Below are 24,127 nucleotides of genomic sequence, written 5' to 3'. Positions count from 1 at the left end.
CATAATGGTTATGCGTCTATACGTTAACGACGCATAACCATTGTGCGTCACTCCCTCAGGCGGAATTCAACTAATGCTCTTCATTAAAATGGAATTCCATTAAAGGGCTTTACCAAAAAAAGAATTGTTCCGTCAAATTCACCACTATCATTGGTGATACTTGCTGGGGCCTAATATTATTCTACTTAAAGTGGGCTTGGGCCAAAATATTTTCCAAACACCATGGGTTGACATTCAAGGCCCATTGGCCATTGCTTAGGATTGGTATTTGCTTCCCTTTATAGCTTTTGTGTATAAAACTAAAGATCATCTAATTTAGGACAATATCAAAAAATAATGATGAGAGTGCACAATATATATTGTACTTAGACTCAATCAAATTCCATTTCATAAGCTAGAAAATCACCAATAAACCAAACATAGACTATAGTTTGAGAAAAATAAGTAAAATCCAGAATAGGATCTTCATTTCTATTTAGTGCAACATCCATGGTGAAAAGGTTGAATAATTCCAACAATAATTCTTTCACATACTTAAAAATTTATTCAAACTCTAAACTTGTGCATAATCTTTTAATTACAGCATGTTATGTTCCAATCGGAGTTGGCACAACAAGAAGAGGATTCTTCCTATGAAGATTAACACCGGGCTGTTCCAACACGTCCAAATCCTCACATTTTGCTCCCATAGGCAGTTTCCAATCGAACTTGTGCACAAGATTCGCTAGCACGAGCTCAACGCTTGCTATTGCCAGCGCGATCCCTGGGCAGCCTCGTCTCCCATGCCCAAACGGGGCAAACTTGAAATCAACACCTTTGAAGTCTAGCGAAGAATTTAGGAACCTCTCTGGATGGAACATCTCCGGTTGGTCCCAAGACGAGGGATCCCTGCCAATAGCCCATGTATTGACGAGGACCAATGTGTTGGCCGAGATGTCATACCCCATAACTGTTATGTCCTCTCGAGTTACTCGCCCTAGTAGTGAGACTGGAGCACGCAAACGTAGGGTTTCCTTGATCACGGCTTTCAGATACTGCATTTTCCCTAAGTCATCATCGGTTATGACATGTCTGTCTTGGACGATTTCCCGTACTTCTGTTTGCAACTTCATCCTGACTGTAGGGTTTCGTATGAGTTCTGTCATCGCCCACTCAAGAGTTGAAGATGTTGTGTCTGTTCCACCAGCAAGCATGTCCTTGGAATTGTCACGAGAGAGGTGTTAGGATATAACACGCACAACAATCACGAAAACCAATAAAGTACACGAGAACAGAAAACAAACTACAATTGATGTTGAAGAATGAAGAAGAACACAAGATCGACGTACAGAAAAGTAAAATCTTACTATTTAGAATGGTGAATGAATCAAGATGAAACTGAATCTACAAAAGCCTTTTATACTAACACTCAACAGTCAACAGTCAACATCAGCTAAATGGATGAACGGCTGAGATTAGAACAATCCAACTAATCTATATCCTACTGCTGCTGAAGCTCAATGCGTTGAAAGTCCTTCATTGCAAACTGATGAGCTCGATTAAGCTCAATCTTAGTTGTGTTGACTCGAGCCTGAGACCAAACTTTGGTCTCAGGTATTAACCTCTCTACCGCTTGACCAACTCACACACACAACTATTCGGTTTCTTCACAATATACGTCTAGGGGGTGATACTATGAGGAGTATAACTTTCAATATGTACTAAAGTGAAACAACCAGAGACGTACCAGAAGGATGGCTTTGATACCATCTCTATCAATGGAAGAATCCTTGAGCAAAATATCAACAAAATTCTCATTGTTTATGTTTCCATCACTACTCTCCGAGCCATTATTGAGATGTTCTTCAACCACCATCTCCAAAAACTCATCAAGCTCTTCCCTCACCTTCTCAACTCTACCATAAAACCCATTAACCCGACTAATCCACGAAAGCCACGGCACAAACTCCCCGATCTCTACGTTCGTCATCAGCCGGAACAGTTCCCTCAGCGCCATCGTAAACCTCCTCCCGCTTTCCCCTTCCCCAAACCTCCTCCCAAAAGCAGCTCTGCAGATCACATTATTCGAGTGAAAATCAAACAGTTGGCTCAAATCCACCGCCGTTTCAGACAAACAACATGAGTCAATCTCTTCTAACAAGAGAGCTGTCTCTTCCTCTCTAATAAACTTGTAAGATTGAACCCTTTTGTTGCTCAGAAGCTGAAGAACGCATATGCTCTTCAGCTTCCGCCAGTACTCCCCGTAGGGGGCGATGATCACGTCCTTGCGGTCGTACATGAGGCAGCGCGTGGAGCTCGTGTGGGGCTTGTCGGAGAAGACGAGGTCGTGCTCTTTGAGAAACTTCGCGGCTGCGTCGGCTGACTGGATGACGAGGACGGGCTTGCTGCCGAAGTGGAGGAGCATGACGGGGCCGTGCTTCGCGCCTAGGGTTTGGAGGGCGCGGTGAATCAACGCGCTGAGTTGGTGTAGGTTTCCGATCACCGGGAGCTTCGGCGGAGATGGTGGTTGGTTTTTTGGAGGGTTGTGGTTGAATACATATTTCTTGATCAACCATGGTAACAATAAAGTGATGAGAATTAGTAGAATTGACATGATTAAAATTTTGTGATTAAGATGATGGATGCATTATGGATATAGATATGGAAGCTTCAAATATTGAGGAGTTTTAATATAGTGTTAAGGAGTATCAAACTGTATGTAATAAAATGAATATTTAACGACGGCAATCAATGTTGAATTAGTATTTAATGAAATGGCCTTAAGCGTTGAATATTTTTATAAAATTATAAAATATTGCATGCAAGTTATGTCACCCTAGTACGTTTGATAAGATTGGATGAATCTTTTTACATTTTAAATGATGCATTAAACAAAAGGTCAATAGTTGGACATATTCAAGTTTCATCCATGTGTATGACTTATTTTAGTGCGGTCAATGTTCTAACCCAAGGATGGATCTGATACTGATAATAGATTTTATGCGGTTTATTTGTTACCATCTCTCTCTAAAAAAAAAATAGTTTTGATAGTAGATGGTACGCATTTTAATGTTAATTTGATAAAGAGAAAAATAAATTGAGAAAATAGCACCATGTAAAATAGGACTCACCTCATTTGAGAGTAAAACTTTTCATAAATAGATAGTAACAAATAATTTTGATAGACAAATCAAATGTGAAAGCATGATTATAAATTTTTATGGACAGAGATAATATTGTTTATTGACTTGTTATATGTTAAAAAATATAAGAGTGAGTTAGTGTCTGATTAGAAAGTCTAATTCTTTTTGCAATTTGCCTCCAAAGTCGTTTAGGAGGGCCCGTTTCTTTAATTCTTTAATTACAAATCTGCCTATATATTTAATTCCTTCCTATATCATTATTCAAATTGTAAACTTGTGCATGATCTCTTATTATAACATGTTATGTTCCAATCGGAGTTGGTACAACAAGAAGAGGATTCTTCCTATGAAGATTAACACCAGGCTGTTCCATCACGTCCAAATCCTCACATTTAGCTCCCATTGCCAGTTATGAATTACTAACTTTTTGCATCCAAACTTACTTTTATATCATTGATTTTATAAATTGAAAAAATCAAATCTCGATTTATTATTTTATCCATTTATTTTAAATGACAACGAAAATGAACAAATGAAATAATGCTAGTAACTTTTATATTGGAATTAACACAAATGAATCAAATAAGAAGAAATAATGCTAGTAATATTTTAAAATACATGCCACGTATTGACGAACATATTATAATACTACTATGCTCGTATGAAATCAGTGCGTAATTTTATTAATTTATATAAGCCTGAAAATTCGCAATATTTTCTGCACGATGTACGGATAATTGACGTAGTAGTATTATACTCATGCAAGATATTTCGTAGACACGTTTCAAAACTTTTCGTGTCCAATTTTATTTCTTCTTATACAAATACTGTACTTATAATGTTTTTTTAATTCAGTGACAATTTTGAAATAAATCTTCTTTGTTTAATGAACTTTTGTGACGCCTGCTGTTTTGCTGTTGAGGAAATTGAGTTATATTGATAAATCTCTGACTGCAGTGTTTCGCTCATCTGCTTCCCACAATGGAATTTTAGATATTGTCGTACTGGAAATATTTATTTTGTTTTTTTGGGTGGAGCATTTTTTTCATCCATGGTTTTTTTAGAAAAAAGAAACTAATTAAATGAACAATTTTGTCACTACGATGTCGTCAAATATAAAATCTATATATGAAAATCCTATAAGGATGCATGTTATAATAACGCTACCTCAATAAATAATACTATAAAAATAGAGAGTTTTGGATAACCTGATTTTTAATCTAAAACTAATAAAATAGAAGAAAATAGAAATTAAAATTAATTAAAATATTATTAATAACAAATAAGGTCTGAGATAAAAATTTTCCAGAATGAAATTTAACTAATTTAGTAAAACATAGTACGTATTAAAATGAACAAAGAATATTATAGTACGTATTAAAATGAACAAAGAATATTATTTCATAGCGGATGGAGTAATTAAATAACAGAATTTAAGGTCCAAATTCAACAATATCGTTGGTGATATTTGCTTGGCCCAATATTATTCTAGTTAAGTGGGCTTGGCCCTAATATTATTTCCAAATACCATGGTTTGACATTCAAGGCCCATAGCTTATTAGCTTCTCCCTATAGCTGTTATAAAACTAGAGATCATCTAATTTAGGACAATATATATAGACTAATAAAATTTGAGAAAAATAAGGTAAATCCAGACTCGCACTACAAAAAAAACGTTGATTTACAAGCACCAAAGTGCTTGCAAATAAGTATTTATGCTCGCAAAAACATCATTTTGCAAGCACTTTGCGAGTAGAAAGGGTGCTAGCCTTTTCGCTTGTCGCAAAATTTGTGAGAACAATAGCAAGCACATTCTGAAAAATTGCAAGCACATTGACTAGTGCTCGCAAAATGGCTAGCAAAATCTGGTGGCCGTTGCAAGAATTTTTTGCTTGCAATACTTCCTCAATGTTGTCGCAAATTCAATTTCGGCGAGCATTCTTGTGCTCGCAAAAATAATTCCATTTTCTAACTTCATTTTGCAAGCACCGCTGTGCTCGATGTTCAACATTTATTTTAAAATACTTTCTACTAAATATTTATAATTTTTTTAAAAATTAATATTAGGATTTATTTTTTCAAATCATAGTATGAAATAACTCAATTGAATAACGAAAATTCAAATTTAACATAGATACAAAACATTGTTTCACACTTCAATTCAATCAAATCACAAATTAAGTTCTAATACTACTAGTTTCCACAATTTTAGTTCAAATACTACTAGCCACTTCTTCTAGACTCTTGAACTTGCTTGAACTTGCCGACTGAGGACTTTTACTAGCTCCCGCAATTCTTCGATCTCTTGAGGCAAAGGTTGTACTCGTCGCTCGAGAAGCTCATCAACCTGCTCAGTGCTGAGGCATGACGAGCCGGAAGATGCAGAGCCCGCAGCTGAGCTTGTAGCAAATGGAAAATACAAGCTTGTCACTTGCCCAGCTCCAGGAACCTGTTTCCTTTTCTTAACCCTCCCAAAAAGCTCGAGAAAGATTGCATCGTAATCTGGATCTTCCCCTTCAGCACACAACTCTTCAGCCCTTGCCAAAACCCTCTCATTCAAACAAACAAACAAACGTTAAATTTAGCACTGAGCTGATGCAAGAAATTATGTTGGCCACATAATGGTTCATCATTCATTGGAGGAGAGATTAAACAATAATGGTTCATCATTCATTTATGTGGCCAGCAGTAGACTATTGTGATTCCAAGTTCTGACTTATTAATTAAAGGGAACACATCTTACCAACTATATTACACTTTATTGTCAAAAACACATATTTTAACAAAAAAAAATAAGTCAATCCAACAACCTGACAAAAAAAATTAAAACTCACAAATATAAAAAGTACAAACATATCATTTAGCTGGAGTTATCAAACTCCATTCTCAGTTTTCATAGAATGGAGGTAAAAAAAATTAAACATATGCAGATTCAAACTAAACCGTGAATGAATGGACCACCAAAAATTAAATGAATTCCAGCAACATTCTCACAGAATAATTTCTTTTTCACTTGTTTTCTTGCATCTCTCACAAACAAACAAACAAAAGTTACAGAAGCATACTATCCCAAAACAGAACTTAGCAAGCAATTAGCAAAAGTTACAGAAGCATGCTACTCACTCTTCTGAAAACAGAACTTACTCTTCTGAAAAGTTACAGAAGCATACTATCCTAAAACAGAACTTACAGAAGCATGATAATAAGCTAAACATGTTTTATAATGTCAATAATATTCACATATACTGAAACAGGAAAGAAGTAAAACTCAAACAGCAAATTACCTCAATTTCTTTTGCTTGTTGTGAACATAACTCGTATGAGTCCTTTAGCCTATGAGTCTTGAGAAATAGGTCCCAAAATGAAGGGAGATTTCCATGGTTCTCCTTAGCTTGCAAACAATTTTAATAAAAATTTAACAATAATTAAAAATGTAAACCACTGAAGCTGGAAAATACAATTCTTACCATTTTTTTGGTAAGATGTGGATCTGGTTCAGCCAGCAAGCCAAATATAACCCTATAGAGAAACTCATTAACGAAAATCTGCATCAGAACTTCGAATGTTGATTAATAATTAAACAAGTATTTTTTCCAAGGCAATTAGCATATAACACCCAACCTTGTTGAAATTTAGATATGCTGAAATGAAACTTAGATACCAAGCTGCAACATTCACATAGTTCTCATATTGGGGTGGCATTAATGACAAGAAATAGTGATACACAAACAAGAGAATTGAAAAATAAACAGAGTCTGAAAAAACTTGTACAATGTCTCAAGCTTAGATGACTTCTCCTCAGTCGACTTTATTGTGCATAACATCCAAAGAGAGTTGCTCAAACCAACAAGCTATAAGACCACTTCTCCTTCACGTTCCATATTTGAATCACACCACTGTTCTGGTAAAAAAACCACAAGGGACTATGAGGTACTGAGATATTTTTTTTTGTGCTTAAATGGAATGAATACTAAGATATCTTATTCTGAGGGATTTACATTAGTAAGGATGACAAGTTAAGACGAAAGCTGCAAAAGTAACCAATTTTTACAAATATCGGATAACTCGAGCAAATCACCCTAAATCGAATTCCACACGAATCGAAGAACAATAAAATGAAACGACATTAAATGATTTCAGAGGAGATCAATTCCAACATTTAGAAACACATAAAACAAACATGTTTCTGCATTGAAATTCAGAGTTACATATAGAATCACAAAAACTCACGGATTTGCCGATGAAATCATGGAACTCGCGCTTCAAAATCAAAAAATTAAACAGAATTCCCGATGAAAACACTTGTGGATCTACCAAATCGAAGGCGAAACAAACCGGAATAGAAAAACACCTTAGATTTTGGCAACTATGCGGGATTCATGGCCGAGATTTAGGGTTTTTATTTAGATTAAGAGAATGGAGAAAAATAAGGGGAAGGAAATGAATGGAGAGTGGCGGAAGGGTTTTGTGTAGCGGGAGGGTTTTGTGTAGGTTTTTCGGGCCTTTTGTTTTCGGGCCTTCGCAAATATTTTAAGTGCAGGCAGTTTTTAAGTGCAAATATTTTGTTTTTTTTCTTCTGATTTTGGTTCCATTGCTTCTAAATTTTCTTTATTTTTTATCTGATTATAAATCTATTTATTTGGTAGATTAAATCTTTTGATGAATTTGAGAGGTGCTAATTGTTAGTTAAATTAAAGCTGGTAATAACTTGAAATCATGACTTCGCAAATCAGATCAATATCACATAAAATGAGGCCAACTTTGATGGATTATTAGATCTAATATTTGCGAGCACCATAAATTGTGCTAGCAAATTTTCGAGCACAATTTATTATTGCTAGCAAAGCAGCGACCAAATTGCAAGCACAATTAGTTTACTCGCATGATGTCAGTGATTGCGACCAAGCATACGTTTGCTAGCACCGTGTGCTCGCAAATTAGCAAGCATAATTAATTTGGTCGAAGTAGTTGTTGCAAAATTATTTGCAACTATCTATTTTGCATTTTGGTCGCTTTTTTGGTCGAAATTCTTCCAGAAATTACAAGCACAACATGTGCTTGAAAATATGTACTTGCAAATAAGCGTTTTTTTTGTAGTGTCGGATCTTCATTTCTATTTAGTGCAACATCCATGATGAAATGGTTGAACCATTCCAATAACAATTCCAATAACAATTCCAATAACAATTCCTTCACATACTCATAATTTTATTAAAACTGTAAATTTGTGTATGATCTCTTACAAAATGTAATTTTTGCGATGAGTTGGCACAACAAGAAGTGGAATTTTTCTATGAAGACCAACACCAGGCTGTTCCAACACGTCCAAATCCTCACATTTTGCTCCCATAGGCAGTTTCCACTTGAACTTGTGCACAAGATTCGCTAGCACGAGCTCATCGCTTGCTATTGCCAACGCGGTTCCTGGACAGCCTCGTCTCCCATGCCCAAACGGGGCAAACTTGAAATCAACACCTTTGAAATCTAGAGATGAATTTAGGAACCTCTCTGGATGGAACATTTCCGATTGGTCCCAAGACGTGGGATCTCTACCAATAGCCCATATATTGACGAGGACTAATGTGTTGGCCGAGATGTCATACCCCATAACTGTTATGTCCTCTCGAGTTACTCGCCCTAGTAGTGAGACAAGAGCGTGTAGGCGTAGGGTTTCCTTGATCACGGCTTTCAGATATTGCATTTTTCCCAAGTCATCACCGGTTAGGACCTGTCTGTCTTGGACTATTTCTCATACTTCTGTTTGCAACTTCATCCTCACTGTAGGATTTCATATGAGTTATGTCATCGCCCACTCCAGAGTTGAAGATGTTGTGTCTGTTCCACCCGCAAGCATGTCCTTGGAATTGTCACGAGAGAGATGTTAGGATATAATTTGCACAACAATCACGAAAATCAATAAAGTACACAAGAACTGTTTACCTAGTTAAAGTGTCCACCGGCCGATGCTAAGTTAGGTTTTTCACTATGTTTTTGATATCCAGAACACAGAGGGAAACAATTATACTCCCTCCGTCCCACTATATGTGAGGAGTTTCTTTTGGGCACGATATTTAAGAAAATGATATTTATTGAGTTAAGTAATGGAGAGAATAAAGAGAGGAAAAAATAGAAGAGATAAAAAAAGAATAAAGTAAGAGAGATAATGGTGTTGGTTTTTTTGCCAAAAAAAATCACTCACTTATAGTAGAACAACCAAAAATGGAAAGTTGGTCACTTTTTGTGGGAGGAGGGAGTATGATTTTACAGGCCATAAATTCAGATCTAGTGTTCATGGGACCGATGCTAGGTCAACTCGTTGTCATCATGCTTTTTAGATACATAATACTCCATTTGTCCCATAAAAATAGGGACTTTGGGAATGACACTGTTTTAATGCAAAATTGGTAAAATATGAAAGAAATAAATGAAATAAGTAATTGTAATATTGTTAGTGGAAAGTTCCCACCTCATAAGAAAGAAAGCTTGCTATAAATAGAAGTAAACTACTCACTCCTTCCCAGTTTAAGAGTCTTGTTTTGTCATTTCTGTCCGTCCCAGTTTAAGAGTCTCATTTAGAATTTACCATATTTGGCCATAAAATTTAACCTCATTGTTGATGACATTTACACTCAAATGTCATTAGTTTCATAAAAATAAAACAAAATAAAATCCTAAACATACAAAAAGTCAAAAGGGTCCCACTTTTCACTACCTCATTTCAATTATTATACACTCCAACAACCATTATCTCACTTCATTTATTACACACTCCACCAATTTCTTAAAACCCGTGGCATAACTAAATCTTGCTCTTAAACTGGGACGGAGGGAGTAATTTTGTAGGATGGATCAAAATGGAAAGAAAAGACTATTTTTATGGGACGATGGGAGTATAAAAGGAAATGACTTTTTTTCTAGGCCAGAAATTCAATTATAATATTTGGTGTCTTTTTTAATAGGCAAATGAATATAAATTTTAAAGTTCCCGTTATGAGGGACTCAAACTCGAGACCTTTGACCTCAGATGTTACCACTCTAGGCCAACTCGCACACCTTGCTATTCGGTTTCTTGTAATTACATCTAGGGAATGATACTAATATATAGTTTTTCACTATGTACTATAAAGGGAAACAGAGAGAGAGAGAGATGTACCAGAAGGATGCCTTTGATACCATCTCTATCAATGGAAGAATCCTTGAGCAAAATATCAACAAAATTCTCTTTGTTTCCATCAACACTCTCCTAGCCTTTATTGAGATGTTCTTCAACCACAATCTCCAAGAATTCATCAAGCTCTTCTCTCACCTTCTCAACTCTACTATGAAAACCATTAACCCGACTAATCCCCGATATCCACGGTCGCCATCAGCCGGAACAGTTCCCTCAGCGCCATTGTAAACCTCCTCCCGCTTTCTCCTTCCCCAAACCTCCTCCCAAAAGAAGCTCTACAAATCACATTATTCGAGTGCAGATCAAACAGTTGGCTCAAATCCACCGCCGATCCAAACAAGCAACACGATCCAATCTTTTCCAACAACAGATCCATCTCTTCCTCTCTGATAAACTTGTATGATCCAACCCTCTTGTTGCTGAGCAGCTGAAGAACGCATATGCTCTTCAGCTTCCGCCAGTACTCACCGTAGGGGGCGATGATCACGTCCTTGAGGTCGTACAGGAGGCGCGTGGAGCTCGTGTGGGGCTTGTCGGAGAAGACAAGGTCGTGCTCTTTGAGGATCTGCGCGGCCGCGTCGGTCGATTGAATGATGAGGACCGGCTTGGTGCCAAAGTGGAGGAGCATGACCGGGCCGTGCTTCGCGCCTAGGGTTTGGAGGGCACGTTGGGTCAGCACGCTCAGCTGGTGGAGATTTCCGATCACTGGGAGCATCGGCGGAGATGGTGGTTGGTTTTTTTTTGGGGGGGGGGGGGGGGTGATTGAACTTGCATACATATTTCTTGATCATCCATGATAACAATAAAGTGATGAAAATAATTAGAATTGGCATGTTAAAACTAATTTGTGATTAGTATGATGGATTGATATTACTATGTAGAAATGGAAGTTTTAAATGGAGGAGTTTTAACATAGTTTTAAGGAATACTAAGTTTAATATTTTATTGGCCGGCCATGAAACAAAAACAATTAACGACGGCAATCAATGTTGAATATTTAAATGAATGGCCTTAAGCGTTGAATATCACCATAAAATATTGCATGCAAGTTGTCACCCTTAATTAGTACTCCTTGATGAATCTGTTTAAATTTTAAAACATGCATTTAACAGAAAGTCAGCATATTCAATTTTTAGATGTTGTAAGCTCCAGTCATTGTTCAACCCCCGGATAGAGCTGATATCATAATTTTTTTTAATTTAGGACAACGTGGATTTTAATATAGAAAAAGTGAATTTGAGTGTTGTTAATGGACAATATAATCCACATCACTTGAGAGAAAAATATGGCTACTGTAGTTTTTTATGGATGGAAAAATAGTAATATTGTTTATTTAGTTGTTACTATATGTTAAAGTTAGATTTAAAGTTTGATTAGAAGTCTAATTGATATTCGTAATTGTGGTGGAATCACACTCAATTCTGTTATTTGAATCTTCTATTTGCTTTTGCAATTTTCCAAAGTCATATTTGGAGGAATCATGTTTGAAACCATTGATTGGCCCGAACCCGATGGGCCAAGACTTATTCTGATATTAATAACACCGGCCCGTTTCTTTTGTCGGCTTTAACCTTTAGGCCTCCAATCTGCCTAGATATTTATGGGATGAACTTACTAATCTGCCTAGATATTCCTTCACATGCTTAGGGCATGTTTAGTAAATTACTCATTTCCACTAGGAAAATGATTATGATATATATTATGGTTTATGCTAGTTATATATATATATATACTCTCTCCGTCTCATAAAAATAGAGACATTTTTCATTATGGTCTGTCCTATAAAAATAATCCATTTCTTTAGTAATTTTTTTCTCTAATGAGATGTGTCTCATTCTCCACTAATAATACTCCAATTACTTTTTCTTTCCATCTCTCTATAGTTAGTAATTTTTGGTAGTTTAGTTTGAAATTAATCCTATATTTAATCCTTATTTTAATTCTTTGTTTACAAATCTGCGTAGATATTTCATTCCTTCACGTGCTTATAACTTTATTCAAATTGTAAACTTGTGCATGATCTCTTATTATAACATGTTATGTTCCAATCGGAGTTGGTACAACAAGAAGAGGATTCTTCCTATGAAGAGTAACACCAGGCTGTTCCATCACGTCCAAGTCCTCACATTTAGCTCCCATTGGCAGTTTCCACTCGAACTTGTGCATAAGATTTGCTAGCACGACCTCAACGCTTGCTATTGCAAGCGCGATCCCTGGGCAGCCTCGTCTCCCATGCCCAAACGGGGCAAACTTGAAATCGAGACCATTGAAGTCTAGCAAAGAATTTAGGAACCTCTCTGGGTGGAACATCTCCGGTTCCTCCCAAGATGTAGGATCTCTGCCTATGGCCCATGTGTTGACGAGGACCAATGTGTTGGCCGAGATGTCATAACCCATAACTGTTATGTCCTCTCGAGTTACTCGCCCTAGTAGTGAGACTGGAGCACGCAGGCGTAGGGTTTCCTTGATCACGGCTTTCAGATACTGCATTTTCCCTAAGTCATCATCGGTTATGACCTGTCTGTCTTTGACGATTTCCCGTACTTCTGTTTGCAACTTCATCCTGACTATAGGGTTTCGTATGAGTTCTGTCATCGCCCACTCAAGAGTCGAAGATGTTGTGTCTGTTCCACCAGCAAGCATGTCCTTGGAATTGTCACGAGAAGCAATAAAGTACACGAGAACTGTTTACCTAGTTACTGTGTCTAGGATATAACACGCACAACAATCACGAAAAGCGATAAAGTACACGAGAATTGTTTACCTAGTTACTGTGTCTACGGACCAATGCTAATCCAGTTTTTTCACTATGTTTTTCAGATACTACTAAAAACAGAGGGAAGCAATTATATGATTTTTACGATTCAGAAATACATATCTAGTTTTCATGGGGGCGATGCTAGCCAAGTCGTTTTCATCATGCTTTTTAGATATATAAAACTCCCTTCATCCCATACTACTCAAGTTTTATGTGAAATTGATAAAATATAAGAGAGAGATAGAAAGAAAAAGTGATTCTAGTATTGTTAGTGGAAATGAGGCACGCCTCATAATAGAAAAAACTTGCCATAAAAGAAAGTGGACTAATTTTGTGGGACAAACCGAAAAAAAAAAAAGATTATAGACTCAACCACTAGGCCAACTCACACACACTCTTACATCTAGGGGAAAATACTAAGATATAGTTTTTCACTATGTACTAAAGGGAACCAACCAGAGAGAGAGAGAGATGTACCAGAAGGATGGCTTTGATACCATCTCTATCAATGGAAGAATCCTTAAGCAAAATATCAACAAAATTCTCATTGTTTTTGTTTCCATCACATCCACTCTCCAAGCCTCTACTGATGTGCTCTTCAACCACCATCTCCAAGAACTCATCAACCTCTTCTCTCACCTTCTCAACTCTCCTATCAAACCCATTAACCCGACTAATCCACGAAAGCCACGGAACAAACTCCCCGATCTCCACAGTCGCCATCAGCCGTAAAAGTTCCCTCAGCACCACCGCAAACCTCCCTCCCACAAACCTCCTCCCAAAAGCAGCTCTGCAGATCACATTATTTGAGTGCAAATCAAACAGTTGGCTCAAATCCACCGCCGTTTCAGACAAACAACATGAGTCAATCTCTTCTAACAAGAGAGCTGTCTCTTCCTCTCTAATAAACTTGTAAGATTGAACCCTTTTGTTGCTGAGAAGCTGAAGAACGAATATGCTCTTCAGCTTCCGCCAGTACTCCCCGTAGGGGGCGATGATCACGTCCTTCAGGTCGTACATGAGGCGGCGCGTGGAGCTCGTGTGGGGCCTGTCGGAGAAGACGAGGTCGTGCTCTTTGATGATCTGTGCAGCTGTGTCGGCTGATTGGATAACCAGCACGGGATTGCTGCCGAATTGGAGGAGCATGACCGGCCCGTGCTTCGCGCCTAGGGTTTGGAGGGAGCGGTGGGTCAGCGCGCTCAGCTGGTGGAGGTTTCCGATCACCGGGAGCTTCGGTGGAGATGGTGGTTGTTTGTTTGAAGGGTGGTGGTTCAATATGTATTTCTTGAGCATCCATGATGACAAGAATAATGTGATGAGAATAAGTAGAATTGACATGTTTTTCAATTGATGGATGATAATAGATAGAGGGGGTTTATGTTTTAATATACTCCCTCCGAATCCTTTAAACAGTGATTGATAAAAATTAGTGGGATGTGAACCCTACTTTTATATACCTTCTTTGTCCATAGAAAATAGTCTTATTTGTGGACGATATGAGTTTAAAGGAGAAAAACTTGATAAAGTAAACGATAAATGAAAAAAAATCTGATAAAGTATGAAAGAGAGAAGAAAAAGTAGGTAAAATATGAGAGATAAATTTTTCACTTTTAGAAATGAGACTTTTTTTGTGAACATCTCAAACTGACAAAATGAGACTATTTTTCATGGACGGGGCGAGTGTTAGTTTGATAATAGTACTTGTAAGTAAAATGAGTTAGTCAATTGTGGAGTACATACTAAATACTTCCTCCGTTCGATAGTAGTAGAATCATTTTGCCATTTTATACATGACCCAAATTTGGTGTAATACGCCCTCCGTTCGATAGTAGTAGAATCATTAATTGTAAATTAATCCTAACCTCAAGATTAAGAAAAATGGATGGCCCAAATTTGGTGTAATACGCTAGGTTGGCTATGTAATTTGTAGTCTATAGTTTTTTCTTTGTTACTTTATTATTTGGGCTATAAAATTTATGTTTGTGTAATACGCTAGGTTGGCTATGTAATTTGTAGTCTATAGTTTTTCCATGTGAAAGAAATGAATAACTTAACAACGGTAAATAATGTTGATACTTAATTAAACGGCCTTAATTAAATGTGCAAGGGATTTGTAGTCTATAGTTTTTCCATGTGAAAGAAATGAATAACTTGACAATGGTCAATAATGTTGATATTTAATTAAACGGCCTTAATTAAATGTGCTAAGCAATAAAAATTTTAGAGTTAATAGCCATTTAAATCATGAAATTTAGTTAAATTTTGATCTATTTCATGAACTTTGAAATTGAAATATTAAATCACGAAGTTTCATTTTTTCTTAGTTGTCCCATTTATGCAGAAATCGACATCTCTTTGTGTTATTACAAACGGCAATATTTCAATAAAATAAGAATGAGAAAGGAAAAAAAAATAAAAGAATATAAAAGAGAAAAATACTTAAATTAATGAAACACATCGTTTTGAATATCGTTAAAAGATGATATTTTATGCATGAATGAATAGTTGAGAAAAATTGAAACTTCATGATTTAATATTCCAATTTAGAAATTTATGAAATAGACTATAATTTAATTAAATTTCATGATTTAAATGACTATTAACCCAAAACTTTATAATAATGGAGAAGTTTTAATATTCCGTATGAAATTAATTAGTACATAGAGTATATGCTAGGTCCGCCATGTAAGTATGTAAGTTTTAATACTCCGTGTGAATCAAACGAATAATTAAATTAACGACGGCATTACATGTTGAATATTTAATTGTAGGGGTGTCGAAACGGGTACCCGCGGGTACCCGTACCCAATTTCGGCCCCAAAGGCAGTCCCGATACCCGTCCCGTACTGTGTCAGGTATTACCCGATACCCGAGTGGGTTATCCCGCACCCGACGACGCGGGTACCCAACCCGACCATTTTTTAAAAAATCTTATTATTATTGTTATTTGTATATTTTACTCCATAATATACTGCCATAATATGCTCAAGATATTTCGAAACTAATTACTACCATAATATGCTCATCTGCTGATCATCATTCGTAAGTATCCTTGATTTAGATGAATTCATCATAAAACAAATAAAAAATCCAAAGTCCAAACATGAGTAATGAATTTTCAATCATTCATATATATAAACACACACAATAAACTAAACCTTTTATATAATATACAATATATGTATATGACAGTATGAAGTCCCATTATCCACAAATTCAGTCTTGAAATTGAACTAGAGACCAAATTTGGGCCATCCATTTTTCATAATCTTTTGGTTAGGATTAATTTACAATTAATTTAATATTTTATTCAATAAATTTTTTTATTTTTAAGTTTTTTAAAAAAAATTTAAAATTATTTTTTGTTAAATTTTTTTATTCAATAAAAACTTCATGGAGTAAATAATGAACTATATTCATTACATAATGAACTAAATGAACGTATGTTATGAAGTAATATTTCGCATTCATTATATACCGAATTTACTTCAACTGAAAGATAATTATGTCATAACACATTATGAAGTAATAATCTAATGGAATGAAGTAATAAACTAATGGAATGAAGTAATAGCATGACTGAATAAAGTAATAAACTAATGGGATGAAGTAATAAACTAATGGAATGAAGTAATAGCGTGATTGAATGAAGTAATAAGTTCATTACTACTGCTTGACGTTTAACACAGTTAACATTAGATTTCAATAAAATGTCATATTTGTTTCATTACTAACGTTCATTTGGTTCATTATTTATTGAATATAGTTCATGACTACCGTTTGACGTTTAACACAGTTAATATTGGATTTCATTAACATGTCAAAATTACTTCATAACATACTTCATTTAGTTCATTATTTAGTGAATATAATTCATTATTTACTCCGGCAAGTTTTTATTGAATAAAAAAAATTTTAAAAATTATTTTTTTAAAAAAAATATAAAAAAATTTAAATAAAAATTTTAAAAAATTAAAAATTTAAAAAGTATTTATTGTATAAAATATTAAATTAATTGCAAATTAATCCTAACTACAAGATTAAGAAAAATGGATGGCCCAAATTTGGTGTAATACGCTAGGTTGGCTGTGTAATTTGTAGTCTATAGTTTTTTCTTTGTTACTTTATTATTTGGGCTATAAAATTTATGTTTGTATAATACGCTAGGTTGGCTGTGTAATTTGTAGTCTATAGTTTTTTCTTTATTACTTTATTATTTGGGCTATAAAATTTATGTTTGTATAATACGCTAGGTTGGCTATGTAATTTGTAGTCTATAGTTTTTTCTTTGTTACTTTATTATTTGGGCTATAAAATTTATGTTTGTGTAATACGCTAGGTTGGCTATGTAATTTGTAGTCTATAGTTTTTCCATGTGAAAGAAATGAATAACTTAACAACGGTAAATAATGTTGATATTTAATTAAACGGCCTTAATTAAATGTGCTAAGCGATAAAAATTTTAGAGTTAATAGCCATTTAAATCATAAAATTTAGTTAAATTTTGATCTATTTCATGAACTTTGAAATTGAAATATTAAATCACGAAGTTTCATTTTTTCTTAATTGTCCCATTTATGCAGAAATCGACATCTCTTTGTGTTATTACAAACGGCAATATTTCAATAAAATAAGAATGAGAAAGGAAAAAAAATAATAGAATATAAAAGAGAAAAATACTTAAATTAATGAAACACATCGTTTTGAATATCGTTAAAAGATGATATTTTATGCATGTATGAATAGTTGAGAAAAATTGAAACTTCATGATTTAATATTCCAATTTAGAAATTTATGAAATAGACTATAACTTAATTAAATTTCATGATTTAAATGACTGTTAACCCAAAACTTTATAATAATGGAGAAGTTTTAATATTCCGTATGAAATTAATTAGTACATAGAGTATATGCTAGGTCCGCCATGTAAGTATGTAAGTTTTAATACTCCGTGTGAATCAAACGAATAATTAAATTAACGACGACATTACATGTTGAATATTTAATTGTAGGGGTGTCGAAACGGGTACCCGCGGGCAGTGGCGGATCCAGGATCCGGAAATGGAGGGGGCGGAATATATAATATTAGCTTGGTTTAGTGCGGACATGGCTATTTTTTTGGTTATTCGGGGCGACGCCGGAGGCAAACGGAGGGGGCGGACATGGTAAAATTACATCCCGATAAGGGAAAAATAGTCGCACGGAGGGGGCGACCGCCCCCTCTTGCCCCCCCTAGATCCGCCACTGCCCGCGGGTACCCGCACCCGACGAGTCGGGTACCCATACCCGATTTCGGCCCCAAAGGCAGTCCCGATACCCATCCCGTACTGTATCAGGTATTACCCGATACCCGAGTCGGGTATCCCGCACCCAACGACGCGGGTACCCAATCCGACCATTTTTTTTAAATCTTATTATTATTGTTATTTGTATATTTTACTCCATAATATACTGCCATAATATGCTCAAGATATTTCGAAACTAATTACTGCCATAATATGCTCATCTGTTGATCATCATTCGTAAGTATCCTTGATTTAGATGAATTCATCATAAAACAAATAAAAAATCCAAATTCCAAACATGAGTAATGAATTTTCAATCATTCATATATATAAACACACAGCATAAACTAAACCTTTTATTTAATATACAATATATGTATATGACAGTATGAAGTCCCATTATCCACAAATCCAGTCTTAAAAACTGAACTAGAGACCAAATTTGGGCCATCCATTTTCATAATCTTTTGGTTAGGATTAATTTACAATTAATTTAATATTTTATTCAATAATTTTTTTTTATTTTTATTTTTAAGTTTTTTTAAAAAAATTATAAAAAAAATTTGCTAAATTTTTTTATTCAATAAAAAGTTGCTGGAGTAAATAATGAACTAAATGAACGTATGTTATGAAGTAATATTTCGCATTCATTATATACCGAATTTACTTCAACTGAAAGATAATTATGTCATAACACATTATGAAGTAATAATCTAATGGAATGAAGTAATAGCATGACTGAATAAAGTAATAAACTAATGGGATGAAGTAATAAACTAATGGAATGAAGTAATAGCATCGCTGAATGAAGTAATAAGTTCATTACTACTGCTTGACGTTTAACACAGTTAACATTAGATTTCAATAAAATGTCATATTTGTTTTATTACTAACGTTCATTTGGTTAATTATTTATTGAATATAGTTCATTACTGCCGCTTGACGTTTAACACAGTTAATATTAAATTTCAATAACATGTTAAAATTACTTCATAACATACTTCATTTAGTTCATTATTTAGTGAATATAGTTCATTATTTACTCCGGCAAGTTTTTATTGAATAAAAAAAATAAATAAATAAATAAATTAATATATATATATATAAATTTTAATATTTTTTTTAAAAAAATAAAAAAAATAAAATAAAAAAGTATTTATTGTATAAAATATTAAATTAATTGTAAATTAATCCTAACCACAAGATTAAGAAAAATGGATGACCCAAATTTGGTCTCTAGTTCGGTCTTTAAGAAGGGTTCGACATTGATCACAACTCTATATATTACTGAATATATAATATATAAAAATGAAGATTCCGAAAATTATGTTAGTATACTATATGTTTTTATGTGTTACTGTAATTAAAAAGATTATAAAAGTTAAACAGACTTAACTTTGATAAAAGGATAACGAAAAAATATATAATGTTGTGAGGGCATATTTAAAATTTTATGATGATATACAAAATGCTAATATAATTATAAAAAATCAGGTAATTCAGGACTAACGGGTATATCCGTTCGGGTATCAGGTCCCAAAATATGAATACCTGATCCCGACCCGTTTCCTGTTTCTGTCGGGTAGCGGGTATCCGATACCCGCTACCCGTTTCGACACCCCTATTTAATTGAATGGCCTTAAGCGTTGAATATCACCTTAAAATATTGCATGCAAGTTGTCACCTTTAATTAGTCTAGTTTGTACTTTTCTTGATTTAGTGTTGGAAAATATGAATTTCTATATAAAATTAATAAATTAAGAGAGACGTAGAAAATAGTGATTAATATTGTTAATAGAAAGTATAATTCACATTATTTCAGAGATAAACTTTCCATAAATAGGTAACTACTAATTTTGGTGGACAGAATGAAACCATGCATTGGATGGGCCAAATCAGGCCGTTGAAATTTAATAACACTGGTCCGTATCTTGTGTGGGCTTTAGCCTTTAGGCCTCCAAACCAGCCTAGATATTCCTTTACATGCTACAGGATAGGATAATGATTATTATATATATATTATGGTCCACGTTGTGATGATATTTTTTTATTAACATATAATTTGTGCTCTAGTTAGTAATTTTGGTAGTTCATCCCATCTTAAATTCCTATTTTAAATCTTTAATTGTTTATAAATCTAATTTCCTTCACATGCTTATAACATTATTCAAACTGTAAACTTGTGTATGATCTCTTATAGCGTGTTATGTTCCAATCAGAGTTGGCACAACAAGAAGAGGATTCTTTCTATGAATATCAACACCAGGCTGTTCCATCACGTCCAAATCCTCACATTTAGCTCCCATTGGCAGTTTCCACTCGAACTTGTGCACAAGATTTGCCAGCACGACCTCAACGCTTGCTATTGCAAGCGCGATCCCTGGGCAGCCTCGTCTCCCATGCCCGAACGGGGAAAACCTGAAATCAAGACCTTTGAAGTCTAGTGAAGAATTTAGGAACCTCTCTGGATGGAACTTGTGTGGCTCCTCCCAAGATGCAGGATCTCTGCCTATGGCCCAGACATTGGTGATGACCATCATGTTGGCTGGGATTTCATACCCCATAACTGTTACGTCCTCTCGAGCAACTCGCCCCAATAATGGGGCTGGAGCATGCAGACGTAGGGTTTCCTTGATTACAGCTTTTAAATACTGCATTTCACCCAAATCCTCATCGGTTATGATCTTTCTATCTTTGACAATTCCCCGTACTTCTGTTTGCAAGTTCATCATGACGGTAGGATGTCGTATGAGTTCTGTCATCGCCCACTCAAGAGTTGAAGATGTTGTATCTGTTCCACCGGCAAGCATGTCCTTGCAAATGTAATGGGGAAAAGTTAGAATATAAAACCCACAACAATTACAACAAGTACTCCCTCCGTTCATGAAATATTGTCCAAGTTTGAAACAACACGAGTTTTAAGAAATGTGAAGAAAGTGAGTTGAAAAAGTTTGTGGAATGAGGGTCCTACATTTATATATTAGTTGTATAATAGAATGCGACTGTAAAGAGTTAGTGGAAAATGAGGACCATTTACCTAAAATAGAAAAAAAAGCAAAGTGGACAACTTTTTACGGACGGACCAAGATGGAAAAATTGGACTACATTTCACGGAAGGAGGGAGTAATAAAGTACTACTAGAGTTATTGTTAGATATACATAATACATAGGGAAACAATTATACTCCCTCTGTTAAAAAAAATAATGACATTTGGGTAATTAATGCATAATTGGTAAAGTAAGAGAGATGAGTTGAATGGTAGTTAAAATAGTGTTAGTGGATGGTAAAATTGAATTAAGTAATGTGAAAATAGTGTTAGTGTAAGTGGATAGTAAAAATATTAGTCTGTTTTCTCATTTCACTAATATTTTTTACTCACATTACTATCTTTTTCTACCCACTTTTCATTATATTTCTTAAAACTCTCAGCGAACTCAACTAGAACTCCTATTCACGAACGTAGGAAAGTAATTAATTAATGACTCACTAAGTATTCATAACAACTCACATATGAATATTTTCATCAAAGGGCATAGCAAGAGAGAGTGGTGTACCAGAAGGATTGCTTTGATACCATCTCTATCAATTGAAGCCTTAAGCAAAATATCAAGAAAAAACTCCTTGTTTTCATCCACTGCATCACTCCCCTCTAAGCCTCTACTGATGTGCTCTTCAACCACCATCTCCAAGATCTCATCACCCTCTTCTCTCACCTTCTCAACTCTCCAATTAAACCCATTAACCCGACTAATCCACGAAAGCCACGGAACAAACTCCCCGATCTCCACAGTCGCCATCAGCCGGAAAAGTTCCCTCAGCACCACCGCAAACCTCCTTCCCACAAACCTCCTCCCAAAAGCAGCTCTGCAGATCACATTATTCGAGTGCAAATCAAACAGTTGGCTCAAATCCACCGCCGTTTCAGACAAACAACATGAGTCAATCTCTTCTAACAAGAGAGCTGTCTCTTCCTCTCTAATAAACTTGTAAGATTGAACCCTTTTGTTGCTGAACAGCTGGAGAACGCATATGCTCTTCAGTTTCCTCCAGTACTCGCCGTAGGGGGCGAAGATCACGTCCTTGTTATCGTACAGAAGGCGGCGCGTGGAGCTGAAGTGGGGCTTGTCGGCGAAGATGAGGTCGTGGTCTTTGATGATCTGTGCAGCTGTGTCGGCTGATTGGACGACGATCGCGGGCCTGCTGCCGAAGTGGAGGAGCATGACCGGGCCGTGCTTCGCGCCTAGGGTTTGGAAGGCGCGGTGGGTCAGTGCGCTGAGCTGGTGGAGGAGTTTTATGAACGTGGTGGTTGAACTTGAATACATATTTCTTGATCATCCATGATAGCAACAAGGAGATGAAAATAAGTAGAATTGACATGTTTTCCAAGTGATAAAATTTTTGTGATTAAGATGATGGATGGATAGATATTGACATGCAATGCAAGCTTCAAATGGAGGAGTTTTAATAGTTTTAAGGAGTACTATTAAGTTTAATGTTTTATTGGCCGGCCATGTAAAAAAAACAATAAACGACGGCAATTAATGTTAAATATTTAACTGAATGGCCTTAAGCGTTGAATATTACCATAAAATATTTAAAGCAAGTTGTCATCACATTAGCTAGTTTTATACATTTGATTGGATTGATGAATCCCTTTACATTTTAAATCACGCATCCTACATTTTAAATGATGTAGGATTTATTTTACTGCAGTCAAAGTCAATATTGTTTATTGTGTTGGTATATATTAGAGTTAGAGTTTGATTAATTAGGAGTCTAATAGTTATTCGTAATGTTGTACTCCATCCGTTTCTTGTTAATTGAGACATTTTTTTCGGTACGAAGATAAATAATAGTGTGTTAAGTGGATAAGAACGAAGTAAGAGGGATGAAGAAAGTATAGAATAAGAGTACCAAAAATAAAAAAGGACTCAATTATGTTGGAACTTCTCAAAATAAAAAAAATGACCCAATTAACATGAAACAATGAAAATAGTTTGAAATAACAGTTCGTGCACATGGAAAGGAGTGTTACAATATTGACATTACATTTGTTGGAATCTTGAATTTAAGATGTCCAGTCAACGAAATTTGACCAATAATAAATGTGACGAGACATTTAATTTTGGAAAATTAAATGATATAGCGTTGATCTACGTTCCGCGTAGATGACCGTAGTATATTCACTTTCTCAAATCCGATTCTCGGTGAGTAAGAAATAGTGGATAAAAGTTGGCCACATTGTAGCTTTTGATAAAGCTATAAGTTGAAAGTGTAGGGAGTAATTAACTAGTGTTAATTATCTCACATAGGAGATGAGACACATCTTTAAATGTGTATTTATTAAGTGACTTATTACACTTAGTAATTATCGTGGACTAAGATGGGTGAAAGAGCCCACACGCGCGCCGAGCCGAGCCGCGCCTGTGCCCGCGCCCGAGCCCTTGCCCTTGCCCTTGGCAATTGGTCTTTGGGTGGTCTTTGGGCTTGGTTCTGGATCCAGACTTAATGTTTTGGACCACCTCAGTTTTGGGCAGTAGCCTGATCAACTTGACATGCTGCGCCTTGATCAGCAGCCTGATAAACTCGGCCTGCTGCGCCTTGATCAGCAGCCTGATCAACTCGGCCTGCTGCGCCTTGAGCGATGGCTTGATCAGTGTCTTGATCAAGTCGCTTCACGAAATCCACATGTGACGGTTGAATACAACGTCTAGATTCAACGTCGACCACTCCAGCTTTCAAACTCGTAACGGCCGGCGGTTACAGGCCCGCCATGATGAGCCATGATGA

At 35.6% G+C, this 24,127-nt stretch overlaps 3 protein-coding genes and 2 pseudogenes across 19 annotated transcripts; all 5 read right to left on the bottom strand.

The window, feature by feature from the left end:
• Positions 1–501: 501 nt before the first annotated feature.
• Positions 502–2,679, bottom strand: LOC121761380 (annotated as a pseudogene).
• A 2,552-nt stretch (positions 2,680–5,231) lies between these two features.
• LOC121762897 lies at positions 5,232–7,630 on the bottom strand. Of its 17 annotated transcripts, none has more exons than XR_006042305.1 (5): positions 7,353–7,630; positions 6,894–7,023; positions 6,590–6,787; positions 6,407–6,513; positions 5,232–5,671 (listed from the first exon to the last, which is right to left on the bottom strand). XR_006042305.1 is itself a non-coding variant. In XM_042158916.1 (5 exons), exons 3-5 carry the CDS (start codon positions 6,671–6,673, stop codon positions 5,359–5,361), a joined length of 501 nt encoding a protein of 166 aa, XP_042014850.1. In that variant the 5' UTR covers positions 6,674–6,787; positions 6,894–7,023; positions 7,353–7,630; the 3' UTR covers positions 5,232–5,358. The 17 variants fall into 17 exon arrangements, 7 of the variants coding, with proteins under 7 accessions (XP_042014850.1, XP_042014845.1, XP_042014851.1 ...); XR_006042308.1 differs by having other exon boundaries at positions 5,232–6,513; positions 6,590–6,667; positions 6,744–6,787; XR_006042307.1 differs by having other exon boundaries at positions 5,232–6,513; positions 6,590–6,641; positions 6,744–6,787.
• Positions 7,631–8,361: 731 nt separating this feature from the next.
• On the bottom strand, positions 8,362–11,084 carry LOC121760877 (annotated as a pseudogene).
• A 1,176-nt stretch (positions 11,085–12,260) lies between these two features.
• On the bottom strand, positions 12,261–14,469 carry LOC121760198 (cytochrome P450 736A117-like). The gene is made up of 2 exons (XM_042155843.1): positions 13,529–14,469; positions 12,261–12,939 (listed from the first exon to the last, which is right to left on the bottom strand). Exons 1-2 carry the CDS (start codon positions 14,387–14,389, stop codon positions 12,331–12,333), a joined length of 1,470 nt encoding a protein of 489 aa, XP_042011777.1. The 5' UTR covers positions 14,390–14,469; the 3' UTR covers positions 12,261–12,330.
• A 6,071-nt stretch (positions 14,470–20,540) lies between these two features.
• On the bottom strand, positions 20,541–22,659 carry LOC121760876 (cytochrome P450 736A117-like). The gene is made up of 2 exons (XM_042156473.1): positions 21,892–22,659; positions 20,541–21,149 (listed from the first exon to the last, which is right to left on the bottom strand). The coding sequence occupies exons 1-2, from the start codon at positions 22,657–22,659 to the stop codon at positions 20,541–20,543; spliced, it is 1,377 nt and encodes a 458-aa protein (XP_042012407.1).
• Between the last annotated feature and the right edge of the window lie 1,468 nt (positions 22,660–24,127).

The sequence above is a fragment of the Salvia splendens genome, chromosome 13, assembly GCF_004379255.2.
Source record: "Salvia splendens isolate huo1 chromosome 13, SspV2, whole genome shotgun sequence".
Taxonomy (NCBI): domain Eukaryota; kingdom Viridiplantae; phylum Streptophyta; class Magnoliopsida; order Lamiales; family Lamiaceae; genus Salvia; species Salvia splendens.
The sequence above is the reverse complement of the archived record's forward strand: the minus strand, read 5'-3'. Positions and strand labels throughout refer to the sequence as shown.

Bases quoted from the DNA above. Each gene is read 5' to 3' on its own strand.
- LOC121760876 (XM_042156473.1), bottom strand. From the start codon at position 22,659: ATGTATTCAAGTTCAACCACCACGTTCATAAAACTCCTCCACCAGCTC. The intron at 21,150-21,891 runs GTACACCACTCT...TACATTTGCAAG, and splicing joins GTATCAAAGCAATCCTTCTG to GACATGCTTGCCGGTGGAAC.
- LOC121760198 (XM_042155843.1), bottom strand. From the start codon at position 14,389: ATGTCAATTCTACTTATTCTCATCACATTATTCTTGTCATCATGGATG. The intron at 12,940-13,528 runs GTACATCTCTCT...GACAATTCCAAG, and splicing joins GTATCAAAGCCATCCTTCTG to GACATGCTTGCTGGTGGAAC.
- LOC121762897 (XM_042158911.1), bottom strand. From the start codon at position 6,946: ATGTTATGCACAATAAAGTCGACTGAGGAGAAGTCATCTAAGCTTGAG. The intron at 6,509-6,589 runs GTAAGAATTGTA...TTGCAAGCTAAG, and splicing joins CACATCTTACCAAAAAAATG to GAGAACCATGGAAATCTCCC. The intron at 5,674-6,406 runs GTAATTTGCTGT...TGTTTGAATGAG, and splicing joins AACAAGCAAAAGAAATTGAG to AGGGTTTTGGCAAGGGCTGA.